At 48.7% G+C, this 19,913-nt stretch overlaps 1 protein-coding gene across 10 annotated transcripts in view; it reads right to left on the bottom strand.

Annotated features, from left to right (window-relative positions):
• Window positions 1-6,263, bottom strand: part of CBFA2T2 (CBFA2/RUNX1 partner transcriptional co-repressor 2) — a 160,242-nt gene extending 153,979 nt beyond the window's left edge. For all 10 annotated transcript variants that reach the window (XM_045362763.2, XM_045362765.2, XM_045362764.2 and 7 more), the window contains exon 1: window positions 6,031-6,263. In XM_045362763.2, the coding sequence (XP_045218698.1) occupies window positions 6,031-6,064 (34 nt within the window). In that variant the 5' untranslated portion in view covers window positions 6,065-6,263. The remainder of the gene's footprint in view (window positions 1-6,030) is intronic.
• Between the last annotated feature and the right edge of the window lie 13,650 nt (window positions 6,264-19,913).

Below are 19,913 nucleotides of genomic sequence, written 5' to 3'. Positions count from 1 at the left end.
TTATTTTGAGACAGGGTCTCTCTCTGTCACCCAGGCTGGAGTGCAGTGGCACTATCACTGCAGCTTCCACTACTTGGGCTCAAGTGATCCTCCCACCTCAGCCTTCTGAGTAACTGGGACTACAGCTGAGTGGCACCACCATCACTGCCGACCTCTCTGCTGTCTGAATCTGTATATAAGAAAACTAGGCCGGGGTGGGCGCGGTGGCTCACGCCTGTACTCCCAGCACTTTGGGAGGCCGAGGAAGGTGGATCACCTGAGGTCAGGAGTTCGAGACCAGACTGGCCAACACGGTGAAATCCCATCTCCACTAAAAATACAAAAATTAGGCCGGGCGCAGTGGCTCACACTTGTAATCCTAGCACTTTGGGAGGCTGAGGCAGGCAGATCACAAGGTCAGGAGACCGAGACCACAGTGAAACCCTGTCTCTACTAAAAATACAAAAAATTAGCTGGGCGTGATGGCGGGTGCCTGTAGTCCCAGCTACTTGGAAGAGGCCGAGGCAGGAGAATGGCATGAACCCAGGAAGCGGAGCTTGCAGTGAGCCTAGATCATGCCACTGCACTCCAGCTTGGGCGACAAAGCGAAACTCCGTCTCAAAAAAAAAAAAAAACACTTCAAAAATTAGCCAGGCGTGGTGGCACACACCTGTAAACCCAGCGACTTGGGAAGCTGAGGCAGGAGAATCTCTAGAACCTGGGAGGCGGCGGTTGCAGTGAGCCGAGATTGCGCCACTGCACTCCAGCCTGGGAAACAAAAGGAAAACTCCATCTCAAAAAAAAAAAAAAGAAAGTTAACTAGGCCAGGCGCGGTGGCTCATGTCTATAATCCCAGCATGCTGGGAGGCCGAGGCACGTGGATCACTTGAGCCCAGGAGTTCTAGACCAGCCTGGGCAACATGAAGAAACCCTGCCTCTACCAAAAATGCAAAAGTTGGTCTCATAACCTGGTCTCAAAATTAATATATAAACAAAAATTTTAAAACTACAATAAGATAAAAAGAAAACTAACTGGTTCCAAACTAGGATAAACTTACTCAAAAGTCAAAAAAGGACTGGACTCAATGGCTCACGTCTGCAATCCCAGCATTTTGGAAGGCCAAGGCAGAAGAATCGTTGGAACCCAGTAATTAGAGACCAGCATGGGAAATACAGCAAGATCCTGTCTCTATAAAAAAATAAAAATAAGCTGGGTGTGGTAGTTCACGCCTGTAATCCCAGCACTTTGGGAGGCCAAGGTGGACAGATCACGAGGTCAAGTGATCGAGACCAGCCTGGCCAACATGGTGAAACCCCATGTCTACTAAAAATACAAAAATTAGCTGGGCATGGTGGCATACGCCTGTAGTCCCAGCTACTCAGGAGGCTAAGGCAGGAGAATCGCTTGAACCTGTGAGGCAGAGTTTGTAGTGAGCCCAGATCACACCACTGCACTCCAGCCTAGCAACAAGAGTGAAACCCTGTCTCCAAAAAAAAAAAAATATATATATATATATATACACACACACACAAACATACACACATACATACACGCTTCAAACACAGTCATGGTCCCAGCAGGAAACATGGCATACTCCAGTAAGGTTAATTCAAGGAGGGTTTTATAATGGAACTAGAAAAATATGTGAGCAGGGTTCAAGATAATCACAAGGGATAGCTGTAATACCCTAGGACTAATGAGAGCATCTCTAGATCTCTAGGCCCAACGAACAAAGGGAACAAAAACTTTCCAAACCTACATGGACAGCGTCACATACAGAGGACCACATTCTTTTTTTTTTTTTGGAGACAGGGTTTCGCTCTTGTCACCCAGGCTGGAGTGCAATGGCGCAAAATCTGCTCACCGTAACCTCCGCCTCCCAGGTTCAAGCAATTCTCCTGCCTCAGCCTCCTGAGTAGCTGGGACTACAGGCATGCGCCACCATGCCCAGCTAATTTTGTATTTTTAGTAGAGACGTGGTTTCTCCAATTTGGTCAGGCTGGTCTTAAACTACCGACCTCAGGTGATCTGCCCAACTCGGCCTCCCAAAGTGCTGGGATTACAGGCATGAGCCACCGAACCCGGCCGAGAGGACCACATTTAGAGGAGTAGTGACCTTCAATCTAGGTACAGAGTCAGCTAAGGGCAACACCCACAAGACCGGGGCAGGAAAACAAATGTCATAACCTCAAAGGGGAAGGATGCTCATTGATGTAGTCCATGTAGGTAAGTCAGCTTCCCAGGGCACGGGATAGGGTGAGAAAGGATGTAAAGTAGACCTAGAAGAGCAAACGAAATGTACCTACTCAACATCAGACAAGTCTTTCTGGTGCACTTTCCGATCTCTTCTGTAATCCTAATGGATAAGTGCCAGATAAGGAAAGGGAAATGTAACCGAGTTTTTCACTAGTAAATATGGTCATTTACCATTCCACTTGTAACTGTAACTGTTTAGACTTTCTTGAAGGTCCAATACACCTTTCTCAACACTAGTGAACTTCCCACTTACCTTGCTAGGCAAAATAAAATTACAAAAATGCAAACATTGTCATAACACTCAAGGAGTTTATATTTCAGAAGCTTATATTCTTAGATAACTAAGAAGGCAGAATGAGGTACATGCCACAGAGAGAAGGAAAGGCCTGTGGTACTGTGAAAAGTTCTGGAACAGGCTTCTTTGCCATCTGGCCCCTGTCAGGAACAACTCCAGCCAGAATTCACTATTAACAAGGTATACAAGTTTCAATCAGGTTCCCTGTAGGTCCAGATCTGATGAACTACTCAACAAGCCCTCAACTACCTTCAGCCAGTAGAGTTCACCCTTCTTCCTCCTGGGAAAAGCCTCCCTTCTCCTTTAAAGCTTGGTTCAAATGTCACCCCCGAAGCTGGACCTTACCTGGACTCTCAAGGAACAATTAGTTATGTTTCCTCTGCCTTCCCAAAGGCCTTATGCTTAAAGCACTTAAAGCATTTTATCATTACCTGTTGACTTGTGCAGGGCCCTCCTAGACTGAGACCTTAAGTCAGATGGTATACCCTCAGCCACTAACAACCACCAGAACAGAATGTGTCAAGCACAGTTTTAAGTAATTTACATATATTAACATATATTAAGCATCATAATAAACCTGCAAATGGGGTAGAAATTTTATCTCCGTTTTTCAGATGAGGAAAATGACGTGCACAAGAAGGTTAAGTAATGAGCCTAAAGTCTCAAAACTTGTTAGGATTGGTCCCCAGGATTTTAACCTCAACACAACTCTAGAATTAAATTTGATAAGTTTAGAATTTCAATTTTAACCATTACATTTTATTTTATTTTTTTTGAGACAGAGTCTCGCTGCGTTACCCAGGCTGGAGTGCAGTGGCGTGATCTCGGTGCACTGCAACCTCCGCAGTTTCTTTCAAGCAATTCTCCTGCCTCAGCCTCCCAAGTAGCTGGGACTACAGGAACACGCCACCACGCCTGGCTAATTTTTTTGTATTTCTAGTAGAGATGGGGTTTCACAATGTTGGCCAGCCTGGTCTTGAACTCCTGACCTCGTGATCCGCCTACCTCAGCCTCCCAAAGTGCTGGGATTACAGGCATGAGCCACCATGGCCGGGGGTTTTTGTTTTTTGTTTTTGAGATGGAGTTTTGCTCTTGTTGCCCAGGCTGGAGTGCAATGGTGGGATCTCAGCTCACGGCCACCTCTGCCTCCTGGCTTCAAGCTATTCTCCTACCTCAGCTTCCTGAGTAGCTGGTACTACAGGCCCCTGCCACCACAGCCAGCTTCCTTTTGTATTTGTAGTAGAGATGGGGTTTTACCATGTTGGCCAGGCTGGTCTCAAACTCCTAACCTCAGACAATCTGCCCACCTCAGCCTTCCAAATGCTGGGATTACAGGAGTGAGTCACCGTGCCCAGCCATTACATTTTACTTCTACCAAATAAGCTAGATTTTCATCAGAGCAATAAACCTAATGGATTGAGAAGGTACTACTACAAGATCAATGATCTCCACCCCAAGAGGTATTGTTAAATTTCACCACTGGGTGTGGAAAGACAATATTGGAACTGCAACTTTCATTTAGTTTAGCTCATCCTTCTGTAAAATGTCTATTTTTGTATGTTATAAAACATACCTAGGACGGGCGTGGTGGCTCACGCCTGTAGTCCCAGCTACTTGGGAGGCTGAGACAGAAGAATAGCTTGAACCCAGGAGGCGGAGGTTGCAGTGAGCCGAGATCACGTGTCTGCACTCCAGTCTGGGCGATAGAGCAAGATTCCGTCTCAAAAAAAAAAAAAAAAAAGTCCTTTCATTTTACAGAGACACTGCACCTTTGCAGGCCTAGAAGTGTAATCACTATCTGCCTCTTTAGTTGGAAATTTCATGAGGAATGGATCAAACCATCAAAAGCAGTAACTGTAAGCTGGGTGTATCTACTTTTTCTATCTTCAATCCAACATTTAATGGATGCAAAAAAAAAAAAGGCTTAAAGCCTCCCTTTCACGTGTTTAAGGACATCAGCTCTGAGACTAGTACTCAGAGTACCTTCTGTTACTCAGTTTCATCCTCTGCAAAATGGGCATCCTCAAATAATGTCTTACTTAGGATGTCACCAAGATTAAACAATAAAAAAACATGCAAAATATGTTTATCTGTTTCCTCATTTACTATGTCTCTCCCCTCTCCTAACTAAACTCAAAACCCCAGTTCAGTCTATCTTGTTTATTGTTGTATTCCCAGGGCCTGGAATGGTATTTTTAAACTTACTATAAGAGATGATTTAATAAATATTAAGTGGCCGGGCGCGGTGGCTCAAGCCTGTAATCCCAGCACTTTGGGAGGCCGAGACGGGCGGATCACGAGGTCAGGAGATCGAGACCATCCTGGCGAACACGGTGAAACCCCGTCTCTACTAAAAAATACAAAAAACTAGCCGGGCGAGGCGGCGGTCGCCTGTAGTCCTAGCTACTCGGGAGGCTGAGGCAGGAGAATGGCGTAAACCCGGGGGGCGGAGCTTGCAGTGAGCTGAGATCCGGCCACTGCACTCTAGCCCGGGCGACAGAGCCAGACTCCGTCTCAAAAAAAAAAAATAAATAAAATAAATAAATAAAAATAAATAAATAAATAAATATTAAGTGAATAGAATGCAAAATGGTGCTCAAAAAAATGTTGGCTATTATAATTACAGTAATGACAAACAATTAAAATTTTATTGTTCTTATTCAGAGAAGCCACCTTTCCCCCAAGGATCTCACACATCGAGGAACACTAAATAAATGCTGGAATGGCTAAATGGAAGTAAGAATAACAATTAGATCATGGAACAGGACTAACAGACAACAAAATAAAATCTTAAATACACGGCTGGAGCCTAATTTCGGACTTCTCCGAGTGCGGTGCACACTGGATCAGATTAATAAAAGATGATTACAATAATGACAGTTTTCACAATTGTGCGTGCGCCAGGGTCGGTGTCAAGCGTTTTACTGGCCTCACGAAACCCAAGAACCCTGGGGGAGGGAGGGAACCCGCTCCACACTCCCATTTTGCAGATGGGGGAACTGAGGCACTGGGAGAGAGAGCCAAGGTCACTACCTGTAAATGGGGAAGCCTGGATGTAAACCCAGGCAGCCAACCCCTGAGCCTGCGCTCAAACAGGCCCTCTGAGGGGCCATTCTCGTCTACTCCAACCCTCAACATCGGGCGGGTGTAGTATTTCCCTCAAGAGCCGGACTTCGCGGCCCCAGCGCCGGGAGAACAAAATGATTCTGGTCTGCAGGCAAGTCCCATGGACGCCGGCCCGGCCTAGGCTCCGAGGCCGAGGGCCCCAGTTTCCCTCACACCGTGAACCCCGAGCTCTTCGGGCGGCGCAGGAAGCGACGGGGTGGCCTCAGGAGCCCGAGAAGGCCCGCCCCGCTGCATGACCTTGGATCCGCCGCCCCGCTTCAGGCCTCAGTTTCCACTCCCGGCCTCGCGCCCGAGGCACTTGGAATCACCGCGCTTCTGGAGCCGCAGGCCCTCACACGCCCCCCTCGGCCGCCCGCATTCACGCCCCACTTACGCTGGAAGGCGGCCGCTCCAGGGACGCCTACCATCGCCGAGTGCCGCCACCGCGCGCCGCCCGCCTCGACCCGCGACACGGGTCCCTTGCAGGCACCGCCCGCCTCGACCCGCGGCCGGGGTCCCTCGCAGGCGTCGCCGCGAGATCTGCAGCCGCCGAGCTAACCAGACACTACCACCGCTGCTGTCGCCGCCGCCGCCGCCGTTAGGCCGCGCGCCGCCCCGCCCCCGACTGGCCCCGCCCCGCCCGCCGGGCACGCCCCCGCCGCGCGCTCTCGCCGCCAGGCCAACGCACGCGGAAGCCCGGCCCTAAGACCAGCTCCCATTAAGCCCCGCCCCCTAACCTGACCCGCCCCTTCCGCGGGAACCGACCGCCGAATCCCGACGCAGCCTGCTTCTCAGACCTGCCCCCTCGGCGTCACGCGCGCCCGTCACGCGCACGGCCCACTTTCCAGCTCCAGGCTTCCCGGTGTGGGCAGGGTAGCGGCCCAGGCTCGGGGGCGGAGTCCTAGAGGGAGGGATTACAATGAGTGGCAACGTCTCACCTGAGTTCTCCAGGTACAGGCCTGATGGCTTTTGCGCATGCCTTTGAGAGAGCCAAAGTGTTTTTGGCCTAAAGTGTTCTAAATGCCTAAAATTTCATCATCATAATATTAATAACTGTTGGCCGGGCGCGGTGGCCCACGCCTGTTATCCTAGCATTTTGGGAGGCTAAGAAAGGAGAATCACTTGAGCTCGGGAATTTGAGACTAGCGTCTCTATTAAAATAAATAAATAAATAAAAATAAAAAATAGGCCGGGCACGGTGGCTCAGGCCTATAATCCTAACACTTTGGGAGGCCGAGAAGGGTGGATTACCTGAGGTCAGAACTTCAAGACTAGCCTGGCCAAACGCTGTCTCTACTAAAAATACAAAAATTAGGGCCGGGCGCGGTGGCTCAAGCCTGTAATCTTAGCACTTTGGGAGGATCACGAGGTTAGGAGTTTGAAGACCAGTATGGCCGATAAGGTGAAACCCCGTCTCTACTAAAAAAAAAAAAAAAAAATTAGCTGGGCGTGGTGGCGCGTGCCTTTAGTCCCAGCTACTCCGGCGGCTGAGGCAGGAGAATCGCTTGAACCGGGAGACAGAGGTTGTGGTAAGTCGAGATCTATGCCACTACACTCCAGCCTAGCGAAAGAGCGAGACTCTGTCTCAAAAATAAATTATTATTATTATTTTTCAAACAGTTTAAAAAAACACGAGGTTCTTATGCAAAGTAGAATAAACACATATCAATGATTTTACTTATTAGTTAAGAAGGGAACCAATGAGATGAAAAAACTGGTTCAAAGGAGAATTAGAGGAAGGGGATTTACATAATCAGTCTGTAAAATCATGTACTTTCTCTTAATGGTATATCTCCCATTTGCCATTTTGCATTTACTTCCCTCATTCTTGGATTGCTGTCTGTCTGCTTCTACAGACCTCAAATTTCATAAAATTTTTTGTTGTTTGTTCACTATTCTATCTCCAGTGTCTGCCACAGAGTTGGTACCCCATAAATATCTGTTAAATACTCTTTTGTTGGCCAGGCCCAGTGACTCACACCTGTAATCCCAGCACTTTGGGAGGCGGAGGTGGGTGGATCACCTGAGGTCAGGAGTTCAAGACCAGCCTGGACAACATGGTGACACCCTGTCTCTACAAAAAAATACAAAAAAAATTACCCAGACATGGTGGTGTGTGCCTATAATCCCAGCACTTTGGGAGGCCACGGCGGGTGGATCACCTGAGGTCAGGAGTTCAAGACCAGTCTGGCAAACATGACAAAACCCTGTCTGTACGAAAAAATACAAAAATTAAGCCAGGCGTGGTGGCAAGCGCCTGTACTCCCAGCTACTCAGGAAGATGAGGCAGGGAAGATTACTTGAACCCAGGAGGCAGAGGTTGCAGTGAGCTGAGATCATGCCACTGGACTCCACACTAGGCAACAGAGTGAGACCTTGCCTCAAAAAAAAAAACAATTGGAGTGCAGTGTAGTGATCACAGCTCAATGTAGCCTCAAATTCCTGGCCTCAAGCAATCTTCCCAACCTTAGCCTCCTGAGTAGCTGGGACTACAGACAAACGCCACCACAGTTGGCTAATTTTTTTTTTTTTTTGAGACAGAGTCTCGCTGTGTCGGTGAAGCTGGAGTACAATGGAGCGATCTCGGCTCACTGCAACCTCTGCCTCCTTGAACCTTGAACTCCTGGGTTCAATAAATTCTCCTACCTCAGCCTCCCCAGTAGCTGGGATTACAGACGCCTGTCACCACACCAGCTAATTGTTTTTTTTTTGTTTTTTGTTTTGTTTTGTTTTGTTTTTGAGACGGAGTCTCGCTCTGTCGCCCAGGCTGGAGTGCAGTGGCCGGATCTCAGCTCACTGCAAGCTCCGCCTCCCGGGTTCACGCCATTCTCCTGCCTCAGCCTCCCGAGCAGCTGGGACTACAGGCGCCCGCCACCTCACCCGGCTAGGTTTTTTTTTTTTTTTTGTATTTTTTAGTAGAGACGGGGTTTCACCTTGTTAGCCAGGATGGTCTCGATCTCCTGACCTCGTGATCCGCCCGTCTCGGCCTCCCAAAGTGCTGGGATTACAGGCTTGAGCCACCGCGCCCGGCAAATTGTTGTATTTTTCATAGAGATGGGTTTCACTATGTTGGCCAGGCTGTGCTGGTCTTGAACTTCTGACCTCAGGTGATCCTCCTGCCTCGGCCTACCAAAGTGTTGGGATCACAGATGTGAGCCACCGCGCCTGACCGGCTAGTTTTTTTTTTTTCTTTTCTTTTTTTTTGAGACGTAGTTTTGCTCTTGTTGCCCAGGCTAGAGTGCAGTGGTGTGATCTTGGCTCGCTGTAACCTTCGCCTCCTGGGTTCAAGAGATTCTCCTGCCTCAGCCTCCTGAGTAGCTGGGATTACAGGCGGCACTGCCACCACACCCGGCTAATTTTTGTATTTTTAGTAGAGACGGGGTTTCACCATATGTGCCAGGCAGGTCTCGAACTCAGGTATCAAACTCCTGACCTCAAGTGATCCTCCCACCTCGGCCTCCCAAAGTGCTGGGATTACAGGCTTAAGCACCGCACCCGGCCTCCGCCCAGCCTAATTTTGTATTTTTAGTAGAGACGAGGTTTTGCCATGTTGGCCAGGCTGGTTTCAAACCCCTGACCTCAGGTGATCTGCCTGCCTCGGCCTCCCAAAGTACTGGGATTACAGTTGTGAACCATGGCGTCCAGCCCTGACCAGCTAATTATTCTTATTCTTATTCTTATTAATTTTTTTTTTGAGGTGGAGTCTCGCTCTGTCTCCCAGGCTGGAGTGCAGTGGCACAATCTCAGCTCACTGCAAGTTCCACCTTCCGAGTTCACGCCATTCTCCTGCCTCAGCCTCCCGAGTAGCTGGAACTACAGGTGCCCGCCACCACGCCTGGCTAATTTTTTTTGTATTTTTAGTAGAGATGGGGTTTCACCATGTTAGCTAGAATAGTCTTGATCTCTTGACCTCGTGATCCGCCCGCCTCGGCCTCCCAAAGTGCTGGGATTACAGGCGTGAGCCACTGCGTCCGGCTCTTATTCTTATTATTTTTAGTAGAGGTGACGTCTCTTTATATTAACCAGGCTGGTCTTGAACTCCAGAGCTCAAGCAATCCTCCAGCCTGAGCCTCTCAAAGTTCTAGGATTGTAAGCCTGAGCTACCACACCCAGCCTTCAAACTTTTTAAGATTCAAGTAAGAAAGACTAGTCCCAGTGGCTCACGCCGGTAATCCCAGCACTTTGGGAGGCTGAGGCGGGCTGATCATGAGTTCAGGAATTTGAGACCAGCCTGGCCAATATGATGAAACCTTGTCTCTACAAAAAGTACAAAAATTAGCCAGGTGTGGTGGTACGCACCTGTAATCCCAGCTACTCAGGAGGCTGAAGAATGAAAATCACTTGAACCCGGGAGGCAGAGGTTGCAGTGAGCTGAGATTGTGCACTCCAGCCTGGGTGACAGAGTGAGACTCCATTTCAAAAAAAAAAAAAAAGGCCGGGTGCGGTGGCTCAAGCCTGTAATCCCAGCACTTTGGGAGGCCGAGGCGGGTGGATCACGAGGTCAGGAGATCGAGACTATCCTGGCTAACATGGTGAAACCCCGTCTCTACTAAAAATACAAAAAACTAGCCGGGCGTGGTGGCGGGCGCCTGTAGTCTCAGCTACTTGGGAGGCTGAGGCGGGAGAATGGCGTGAACCCGGGAGGCGGAGCTTGCAGTGAGCCGAGATCACGCCACTGCACTCCAGCCTGGGAGACACAGCGAGACTCCGTCTCAAAAAAAAAAAAAAAAAAAAGAACTATTATGAACAATTTTATGCCCTCAAGTTTGACATTTTAGATAAAATCAATAATTTCCTTGAAAGATACAAACTACTAAAGCTCACTGAATAAGCTGATCATCTGAATATCCCTTATATATTAAGAAAATTAGGCCAGGTATCGTTCATACCTGTAATCTCAGCACTTTAGGAGGCCAAGGTGGGAGAATTCCTTAAACCTAGGAATTCAAGATCAGACTGGGCAACATAATGAGACCCTGTTTCTACAAAAACTAAATTTTAAGTGTTAGCAGGCATGCTGGCGCAAGACCATGGTCCTAGCTACTTAGTAGGTTGAGGTGGGAAAATCACTTGAACCTGAGGGGTCAAGACTGCAGTGAGCCGAGATCACATCACTGCACTCCAGCCTAGGCAACAGAGCAAGACTCTGTCTCAAAAAAAAAATTACATTTATGGTTAGGCCAAGCATGGCAGCTCACACCTGTAATCCCAGCATTTTGGGAGGCCTAGGCAGGTGGATTGCTTGAGCCCAGGAGTTCAAGACCAGCCTGGGTAACATGGCAAAACTCCAGCTCTACAAAAAATACAAACATTTGCCATTCATAGTGCTGCATCCCTTTAGTCCCAGCTACTTGGGAGGCTGAGGTGGGAGGGTCACTGAAGCCCAGGAGGTTGAGGCTGAAGTAAGCGGTGATCATGTCACTACACTCCAGCCAGGGTGACAGAGTGAGACCCTGTCTCAAAAAAAATTGTAGTTAAAAATCTTCCAAAAATGGACTCCTTACTTGCTAATTTTACCAAATATTTAAGAAGATGTAAGGCCGGGCGCGGTGGCTCAAGCCTGTAATCCCAGCACTTTGGGAGGCCGAGGCGGGCGGATCACAAGGTCAGGAGATCGAGACCACAGTGAAACCCCGTCTCTACTAAAAATACAAAAAATTAGCTGGGCGCGGTGGCGGGCGCCTGTAGTCCCAGCTACTCAGGAGGCTGAGGCAGGAGAATGGCGGGAACCCGGGAGGCGGAGCTTGCAGTGAGCCGAGATCGCGCCACTGCACTCCAGCCTGGGCAACAGCGTGAGACTCCGTCTCAAAAAAAAAAAAAAAGAAGATGTAATACCAATTCTACATAATCTCTTCCAGAAAATAGAGAGAAACATTTCCAACTCATTTTGTTAGGTCAGCATTAGCCTAATACCAAAAAACACACAAGAAAATACTACAAAAGATACTACAAGAAAACTACAGGCCGGGTGTGGTGGCTTATGCCTATAATCCCAACAATTTGGGAGGCCAAGGCAGGTGGATCACTTGAGGTCAGGAGTTTGAGACCAGCCTAGACAACATGGTGACACCCCGTCTCTACTAAAAATACATAATTAGCCAGGTGTAGGGGCACATGCCTGTAATCCCAGCTACTGGGGAGGCTGAGGCAGGAGAAGTGCTTGAACTCAGGAGGTGGAGCTTGCAGTGAGCCGAGATCGCGCCATGACACTCCAGCCAGGTGACAGAGTGAGACTCTGTCTCAAAAATAAATAAATAGGCTCAAGCCTGTAATCCCAGCACTTTGGGAGGCCGAGACGGGCAGATCACGAGGTCAGGAAATCGAGACCATCCTGGCTAACACAATGAAACCCCGTCTCCACTAAAAATACAAAAAAATTAGCCGGGCGTGGTGGCGGCGCCTGTAGTCCCAGCTACTCGGGAGGCTGAGGCAGGAGAATGGCGGGAACCCGGGAGGCGGAGCTTGCAGTGAGCCGAGATCGCGCCACTGCACTCCAGCCTGGGCGACAGAGCGAGACTCCGCCTCAAAAAAATAAATAAATAAATAAATACATAAATAAATAAATAAAAATACAAATACAAAAATTGGCCAGGCATGGTGGCTCACGCCTGTAATTCCAGCACTTTGGGAGGTCGAGACAGAAACAGGCAGATCATCTGAGGTCAGGAGTTGGAGACCAGCCTGGCCAACATGGTGAAATCCCGTCTCTACTAAAGATACAAAAAAAAATTAGCTGGACGTGGTGGCAGGTGCTTGTAATCCCAGCTACCCGAGAGGCTGAGACAGGAGAATCACTTGAGCCCAGGAGGCGGAGGTTGCAATGAGCCAAGATCATGCCATTGCACTCCAGCCTGGGGAACAAGAGCGAGACTTTGTCTCAAAAAAAAAAAAAAAAAGGCCGGGCGCGGTGGCTCAAGCCTGTAATCCCAGCACTTTGGGAGGCCGAGGCGGGTGGATCACGAGGTCAGGAGATCGAGACCATCCCGGCGAACACGGTGAAACCCCGTCTCTACTAAAAAAATACAAAAAACTAGCCGGGTGAGTTGGCGGGCGCCTGTAATCCCAGTTACTCGGGAGGCTGAGGCAGGAGAATGGCGTAAACCCGGGAGGCGGAGCTTGCAGTGAGCTGAGATCAGGCCACTGCACTCCAGCCTGGGCAACAGCGCGAGACTCCGTCTCAAAAAAAAAAAAAAAATTAGCTGGGCGTGGTAGCACGAGCCTGTAGTCCCAGCTACTCAGGAGGCTGAGGCAGGAGAATCCCTTGAACCCAGGAGGTGGAGGTTGTGGTGAGCCAAGATCGAGCCATTGCACTCAGCCTGGGCAACAAGAGAGAGTTAAACGCCATCTCCAAAACAAAAAAGAAACAAAGAAAATATTAGGAAATGGAATCCAAAAATATATAAAAAGGATAATACATTATGAACAAATTAGGGTTACCCAGGGAACACAAAACTGGCTCAAAAACTTTTTTTTTTTTTGAGATGGAGTCTCGCTCTGTCACCCAGGCTGGAGTGTGCAGTACAGTGGTGCGATCTTGGCTCACTGCAACCTCTGCCTCCCAAGTTCAAGCGATTCTCATACCTCATCCTCCAAGTAGCTGGGATTACAAGCATGCACCATGACGCCCAGCTATTTTTGTGTGTGTGTGTATTTTTAGTGGAGAGTGTTTCATCATGTTGGCTAGGTTGGTCTCGAACTCCCGACCTCAGGTGATCCACCTGCCTTGTCCTCCCAAAGTGCTAGGATTACAAGCATGAACCACCATGCCTGGTCACTTTTTTTTTTTTTTTTTGAGATGGAGTCTCTCTCTGTCACCCAGGTTGGAGTGCAGTGGCACAATCTTGCTTCAGTGCAACCTCCGCCTCCTTGGTTCAAGCAATTCTCCTGCCTCTGCCTCAGCTTCCTGAGTACCTGGGACTACAGGCATGTGCCACTACGCATGGCTAATTTTTTGTATTTTTAGTAGAGACAGAGTTTCACCATGTTGGCCAGGCTGGTCTCGAACTCAAATGATCTGCCCGCCTCGGCCTCCCAAAGTGCTGGGATTATAGGCGTGAGCCACCACACTTGGTCTCATTCTACTGTTATTGAAGATAAAACTTTGTTGCTAAGGGCCTGGACAAGGCCTGGTTTCAAAGATAGAGATTTCTCAAGTTCTGTGTGGTTTCAAACATAGAGACGATAAATTAGTCGACACAAGTCACCAACCTTTTCTATTTAGTTGTTATTCTTGCATAGTTCATGGTGGAGTGTGTTTATGTTTTGGGGTGGGGGATAGGCCGCCTGGGAGCACATCAGAGCCACAAACCATTAACATTTACAAGTCAAGGGACAGGGCTAGGTACCTTATAAACTGAATTTGACTTCAACCTTGCAATAACTCCATTTTCCAGCGCCAGGGAAGTTAAGAGATATTATAAGGTCAGCCTGAGTCTGAAAGTTACTCAGGTGATAGAATTTAATTCTGACATTCTTTTCACAGCCTTCTGGAAGCCTTGTAGACTTAGATAGACCTAAGGAAATGCTTGAGGCCCTGGCTCTTTCTTGTCCAAGTCCAGTGACTGTTTTTCTTTAACTAGTGACGAGAAGGATAAAGATGGGCGTTAGGGAGAAGTGTGTGCTGCCTGCCATCTGCCCTGGCCATGCCCGTTCCTCTAATGAAGGATAAACACAAGGCCAGGCCAGATGACAGTCAGTGAGGGGAAGCGACTTAGAGGTGTTGGTCCTTCTTGGGTAAACAGAAGCCTGAAATACTCGTGGCACTTTAAAAAATATCTTTGTGTGCAGCACAGCAACATGGCCCAAGTATACATATGTAACAAACCTGCACGTTATGCACATGTACCCTGCAACTTAAAGTATAATAATAATAAATAAATTAAAAAAATATATATCTTTGTGTGCCAGAAAAATATTTGACAGTGCTGGGGCTTTTCTTTTCTTTTTTTTTTTTTGAGACACAGTTTCACTCTTGTTGCCCAGGCTGGAGTGCAATGCATGGCAACCTCCGCCTCACAGGTTCAAGCGATTTCCCTGCCTCATCTCACCCTCCCGAGTAGCTGGGATTACAGGCATGCGCCACCACACCTGGCTAATTTTGTATTTTTAGTAGAGACAGGGTTTCTCCATGTTGGCCAGGCTGGTCTCAAACTCTGGACCTCAGGTGATCCACCCACCTTGGCCTCCCAAAGTGCTGGGATTACAGGTGTCAGCCACCAGGCCCAGCAGCTGGGGCTTTTCTAATAAGCAAGGCTTTTTCTCCCAAGAAGGCTGAAGAGCCCAAAACTCCCAGAAGGAGAGAAGAACAAGTTCCTCGGCTGCTGGTTCTATGACTAAAATTAATTATTGTTTGTGCTTATGAGAGGAATGTGAGCATAGTCATGGTGAAGAATTTGTACACTACATAAGAAGATCGTGAGGGCCAGGCGCGGTGGCTCAAGCTTGTAATCCCAGCACTTTGGGAGGCCGAGACGGGCGGATCACGAGGTCAGGAGATCGAGACCATCCTGGCTAACACGGTGAAACCCCGTCTCCACTAAAAAATACAAAAAACTAGCCGGGCGAGGTGGCGGGCGCCTGTAGTCCCAGCTCCTCGGGAGGCTGAGGCAGGAGAATGGCGTAAACCCAGGAGGCAGAGCTTGCAGTGAGCTGAGATCCAGCCACTGCACTCCAGCCTGGGTGACAGAGCGAGACTCCGTCTCAAAAAAAAAAAAAAAAAAAAGAAGATTGTGACTAAGCAGTGAATTCTTTTTTTCCTTAACTCTAATCTCGTGACAGATTATCTTAATTCTTCTTCTTTTTTTTTTTTTTTTTTTTTTTTGAGACGGAGTCTCGCTCTGTTGCCCAGGCTGGAGTGCAGTGGCGCCATTCTCCTGCCTCAGCCTCCAGAGTAGCTGTGGCTACAGGTGCCCACCACCACGCCTGGCTAATTTTTTGTATTTTTAGTAGAGATGGGGTTTCACCGTGTTAACCAGAATGGTCTCGATCTCCTGACCTCGTGATCCGCCCACCTCGGGCTCCCAAAGTGCTGGGATTACAGGCATGAGCCACCGCGCCCGGCCAGATTGTCTTAGTTCTTAACATTGAGAAATAGGCCAAGGGAGTGGTGGCTCATGTCTGAATCTCAGCACTTTGTGAGGCCAAGATGGGAGGATCACTTGAGGCCAGGAGTTCAAGACCAGTCCGGGCAACATAGCAAAACCCCACTGGCCAGCTGCAATGAGCAGTGATTGTGCCACTACACTTCAGCCCGAACAATAGAGCAAGACTGTCTCAAAAAGTAAAAAGAAAAAAGAAAGAAATTGTCACCATTTTACTGTATAGTATTCCCAACTTTTTTCTATTCATGGACCTATTTACATAATTGAGATCACACTATTAGCACATTTCTGCATCCTGCCTTTTTTTTTAAAAAAATTTTTATTTATTTATTTATTTTGAGACGGACTCTTACCTGTTGCCCAGGATGGAGAGCAATGGCATGATCTAGGATCACTGCAACCTTCGCCTCCTGAGCAGCCTGGGATTACAGGCATGTGCCAGCACACCCAGTTAATTTTTGTATTTTTAGTAGAGATGTGGGTTTCACCACATTGGCCTGGCTGGTCTCGAACTCGTGACCTCAAGTGATCTACCCGCCTTAGCCTCCCAGAGTGTTGGGATTACAGCCACGAGCCACTGTGCCTGGCCTGCATCCTGACTTTTAAAAAACTATTCTAAGGCCGGGCGCGGTGGCTCAAGCCTGTAATCCCAGCACTTTGGGAGTCCGAGGCGGGCGGATCACAAGGTCAGGAGATCGAGACCACAGTGAAACCCCGTCTCTACTAAAAATACAAAAAATTAGCCGGGCGCGGTGGCGGGCGCCTGTAGTCCTAGCTACTCAGGAGGCTGAGGCAGAATGGCGTGAACCCAGGAGGCGGAGCTTGCAGTGAGCCGAGATCGCGCCACTGCACTCCAGCCTGGGCAACAGCGTGAGACTCCGTCTCAAAAAAAAAAAAAAAAAAAAACTATTCTAGGCCTGATGCAGTGGCTCGCGCCTGTAATCCCAGCACTTTGGGTGGCCGAGGCGGGCAGTTCACTTGAGGTCAGGAGTTGAGACCAGATTGGCCAACATGGTGAAACCTCGTCTCTACTAAAAATACAAAAATTAGCCAGGCGTGCTGTAGTCCCAGCTACTCAGGAGACTGAGGCAGGAGAGTCGCTTGAACCCGAGAGGCAAATGTTGCAGTGAGCCAAGTTTGTGCCACTGCACTCCAGCCTGGGCAACAGAGCGGACTCTGTCTCAAAAACAAAAACAAAAATGCTGGCCGCGGTGGCTCACACCTGTAATCCCAGCACTTTAGGAGGCCGAGACAGGCAGATCGCTTGGGGTCAGGAGCTCAAGACTAGCCTGGCCAATGCAGGCCAATGCAGTGAAACCCCATCTCCACTAAAAATACAAAATTAGCCAGGTATGGTGGCAAACGGTTGTTATCCCAGCTACTTGGGAGGCTGAGGCGGGAGGATTGCTTGAACCCAGGAGGCGGAAGTTGCAGTGAGCCGAGATCGGGCCACTGCACTCCAGCCTGGCAATAGAGCGAGACTCCATCATAAATAAATAAATAAATAAAGTAAATAGAAGTTAAACAAACGATACCTCCAAGACTCTTCAATGTCCTTAAAGACTCCTCAATGCCCACCATGATCTACAAAGTTCTACATTGTTTGGCCCCAGCCTATTGCTTCCCTCACCTCTTTTTTTTTTTCTTTTTTTTTTTTGAGACAGAGTTCTACTCTTGTTGCCCAGGCTACTGGAGTGCAATGGGGCACCATCTCAACTCACTGCAACCTCCACCTCCCGGGTTCAAATGATTCTCCTTCCTCAGCCTCCCGAGTAGCTGAGATTACAGGCGCCTGCCACCACACCCGGCTAAGTTTTGTATTTTTAGTAGAGACAAAGTTTCACCATGTTGGTCAGATTGGTCTCGAACTTCTGGCCTCAGGTGACCCACCCGCCTTGGCCTCCCAAAGTGCTGGGATTACAGGCGTGAGCTACCGAGCCTGGCCCCATCACCTCTCCTTTACCTTCCATGCTGGCAGAGCTTTTCATTCCCTCCATCCCACCCCTTGTCCAAGTTGTTCAGGCTGGAGGGACAGAGAGACCTCTAGGCAGTGGGCAGAGCTGCAGGCTGCAATCTTGGAGACCAGGGAAGGGATGTTTAAGCCTGAGGCCAAGGAAGGCATATACAAGGTTTCACAAATGCCCTGGAGGACTCTGATTTGCTTTTTAAATTTTTCCTCTAAACAAATGTCCCTAGACAGGCTAAAAGAGAGGAGAAATCTAGAGATTTGAAGCCTTCTTTGAGAATGTTAAAGACTTACCTATTCAGAGTTGCCCACCCTTAGAGCAGAAGGTCCCAGATCTCATTCCTATGCATAGGAATCCCTAGGGGCCCTCAGAATTTGGTCTCAAACAGCAACCTGGCTATCAAGTCTGACTGTCTATGGGGGAATGGTGCAAGAGACACACTTTGAATAGGTCTGTTACTAAGTTGTGGTAAATCTTAGTCTCTGTGTGGCATTTCCCCATCTGTAAGAACAGCACCTGCCTTAGGGGCTGTGGGTAGTGGGTGAGAAAACCGCATTAGGTGCTGTGCATGTCACCAGGCACAGAGCTTGTGCGTCCTTCCCTCCATCACCAAACACATACCATGTGCCAGGCACTGTCCTGAGCACCAGGGCTACAACTGTGCACAAGACAGACTAAATTCCCACCCCACGGAGGAGGCATTCTGTGAGGGGACCGTGACCATGAACTGACAATGAGCATAGTCAGTATACACTGTGCTAGGTACTCCAAGGAAAAACAAGGCAGGAGAAAGGCAAGAGGGGCAACCCAAGTTCTTTTTTTTTTTTTTTTTTTTTGAGACAGAGTCTCACTGTGTCACCCAGGCTGGAGTGCAGTGGCACGATCTCAGCTGACTGCAACCTTGGCCTCCCTGGTTCAAGTGATTCTCCTGCCTCAGCCTCCTGAGTAGCTGGCATTATAGGCATGTGCCACCATGTCTGGCTAACTTTGTATTTTTAGTAGAGACAGGGTTTTGCCATGTTGGCCTGGCTGGTCTCGAACTCCTGACCTCAAGTAAGCCGCCTGCCTTGGCCTCCCAAAGTTCTGGGATTACAGGTGTGAGCCACCGCACCCAGCCAAGTACTATTTTATATAAGGAAGCAGAGAGAGTGTTCTCTAAGGAGGTATTAATTAAACTCTTGAAACCTGGAGAAGGTAAGAGAGCCACCAGGCTGAGTGAGGGTAGCAGGAACAGAGGCCCAGAGGCAGAAAGATAGCTGCACAGAAAGGACATCAGGATACAGCAGAGACTGAGAAAGGGGACTGTGGCCAGATAACATGGGGCCTGGTAGGCCATAGTAAGGAATCTGGCTTTATTTTTTATTTCTAATTTAATTTAATGTATTTATTTGAGACTGGGTCTCACTCTGTCACTCAGGCTATAATGCAGTGGAACCATCATGGCTCACTGCAGCTTTGACTTCCTGGGCTCAAGTGATCCTCCCATCTTAACCTCCTGAGTAGCTGAGACCACAGACACACGCCACCACACCTGGCTAATTAAAAAAAAAATTTATTTTTTTTCTGAGACAGAGTCTCGCTGTGTTGCCCAGCCTGGAGTGCAGTGGTGTGATCTCGGCTCACCACAACCTCCACCTCCTGGATTCAAGTGATTCTCCTGCCTCAGCCTCCTGAGTAGCTGAGACTACAGGCGCCCGCCACCATGCCCAGCTAATTTTTGTATTTTTAGTAGAGACAGGGTTTCACTATTTTGGCCAGGCTGGTCTTGAACTCCTGTCCTTGTGATCCACCCGCCTCGGCCTCTCAAAGTGCTGGGATTACAGGTGTGCGCCACCATACCCGGCTAAAATTTTTTGTAGAGACAGGGTCTTGTTGTGTTGCCCAGGCTGGTCTAGAACTCCTGGGCTCAAGCAATACTTCTATCTCAGCTTCCCAAAGTGCTGGGTTTACAGGCTTGAGCCACTGTGCTCTGCCAGGAATTTGACTTTGTTCTCTACAAATTTCGGAGCCTCTAGATGGTTTTAAGCAAAAGAGCGACATGATCATCCCTCCAGAGAGAAGGGTATGCAAGGGGAGGCAACGGCGGAAAACCACTGGGTGATTCTGGGGGGAGACCATGGTGGCTTGGAACAGGGTAGTGGCAGTGGAGATGGTGAGTAGGGGTTGGAGGTGTGTTCAGTTCGAAGGTGGAGACGGTGGAGTTTGCTGAT

This window comes from Macaca fascicularis, chromosome 10 (genome assembly GCF_037993035.2).
Source record: "Macaca fascicularis isolate 582-1 chromosome 10, T2T-MFA8v1.1".
In the NCBI taxonomy this organism is placed as follows: domain Eukaryota; kingdom Metazoa; phylum Chordata; class Mammalia; order Primates; family Cercopithecidae; genus Macaca; species Macaca fascicularis.
Note: the sequence above shows the minus strand (reverse complement) of the source record. Positions and strands in the feature narration are given on the sequence as shown.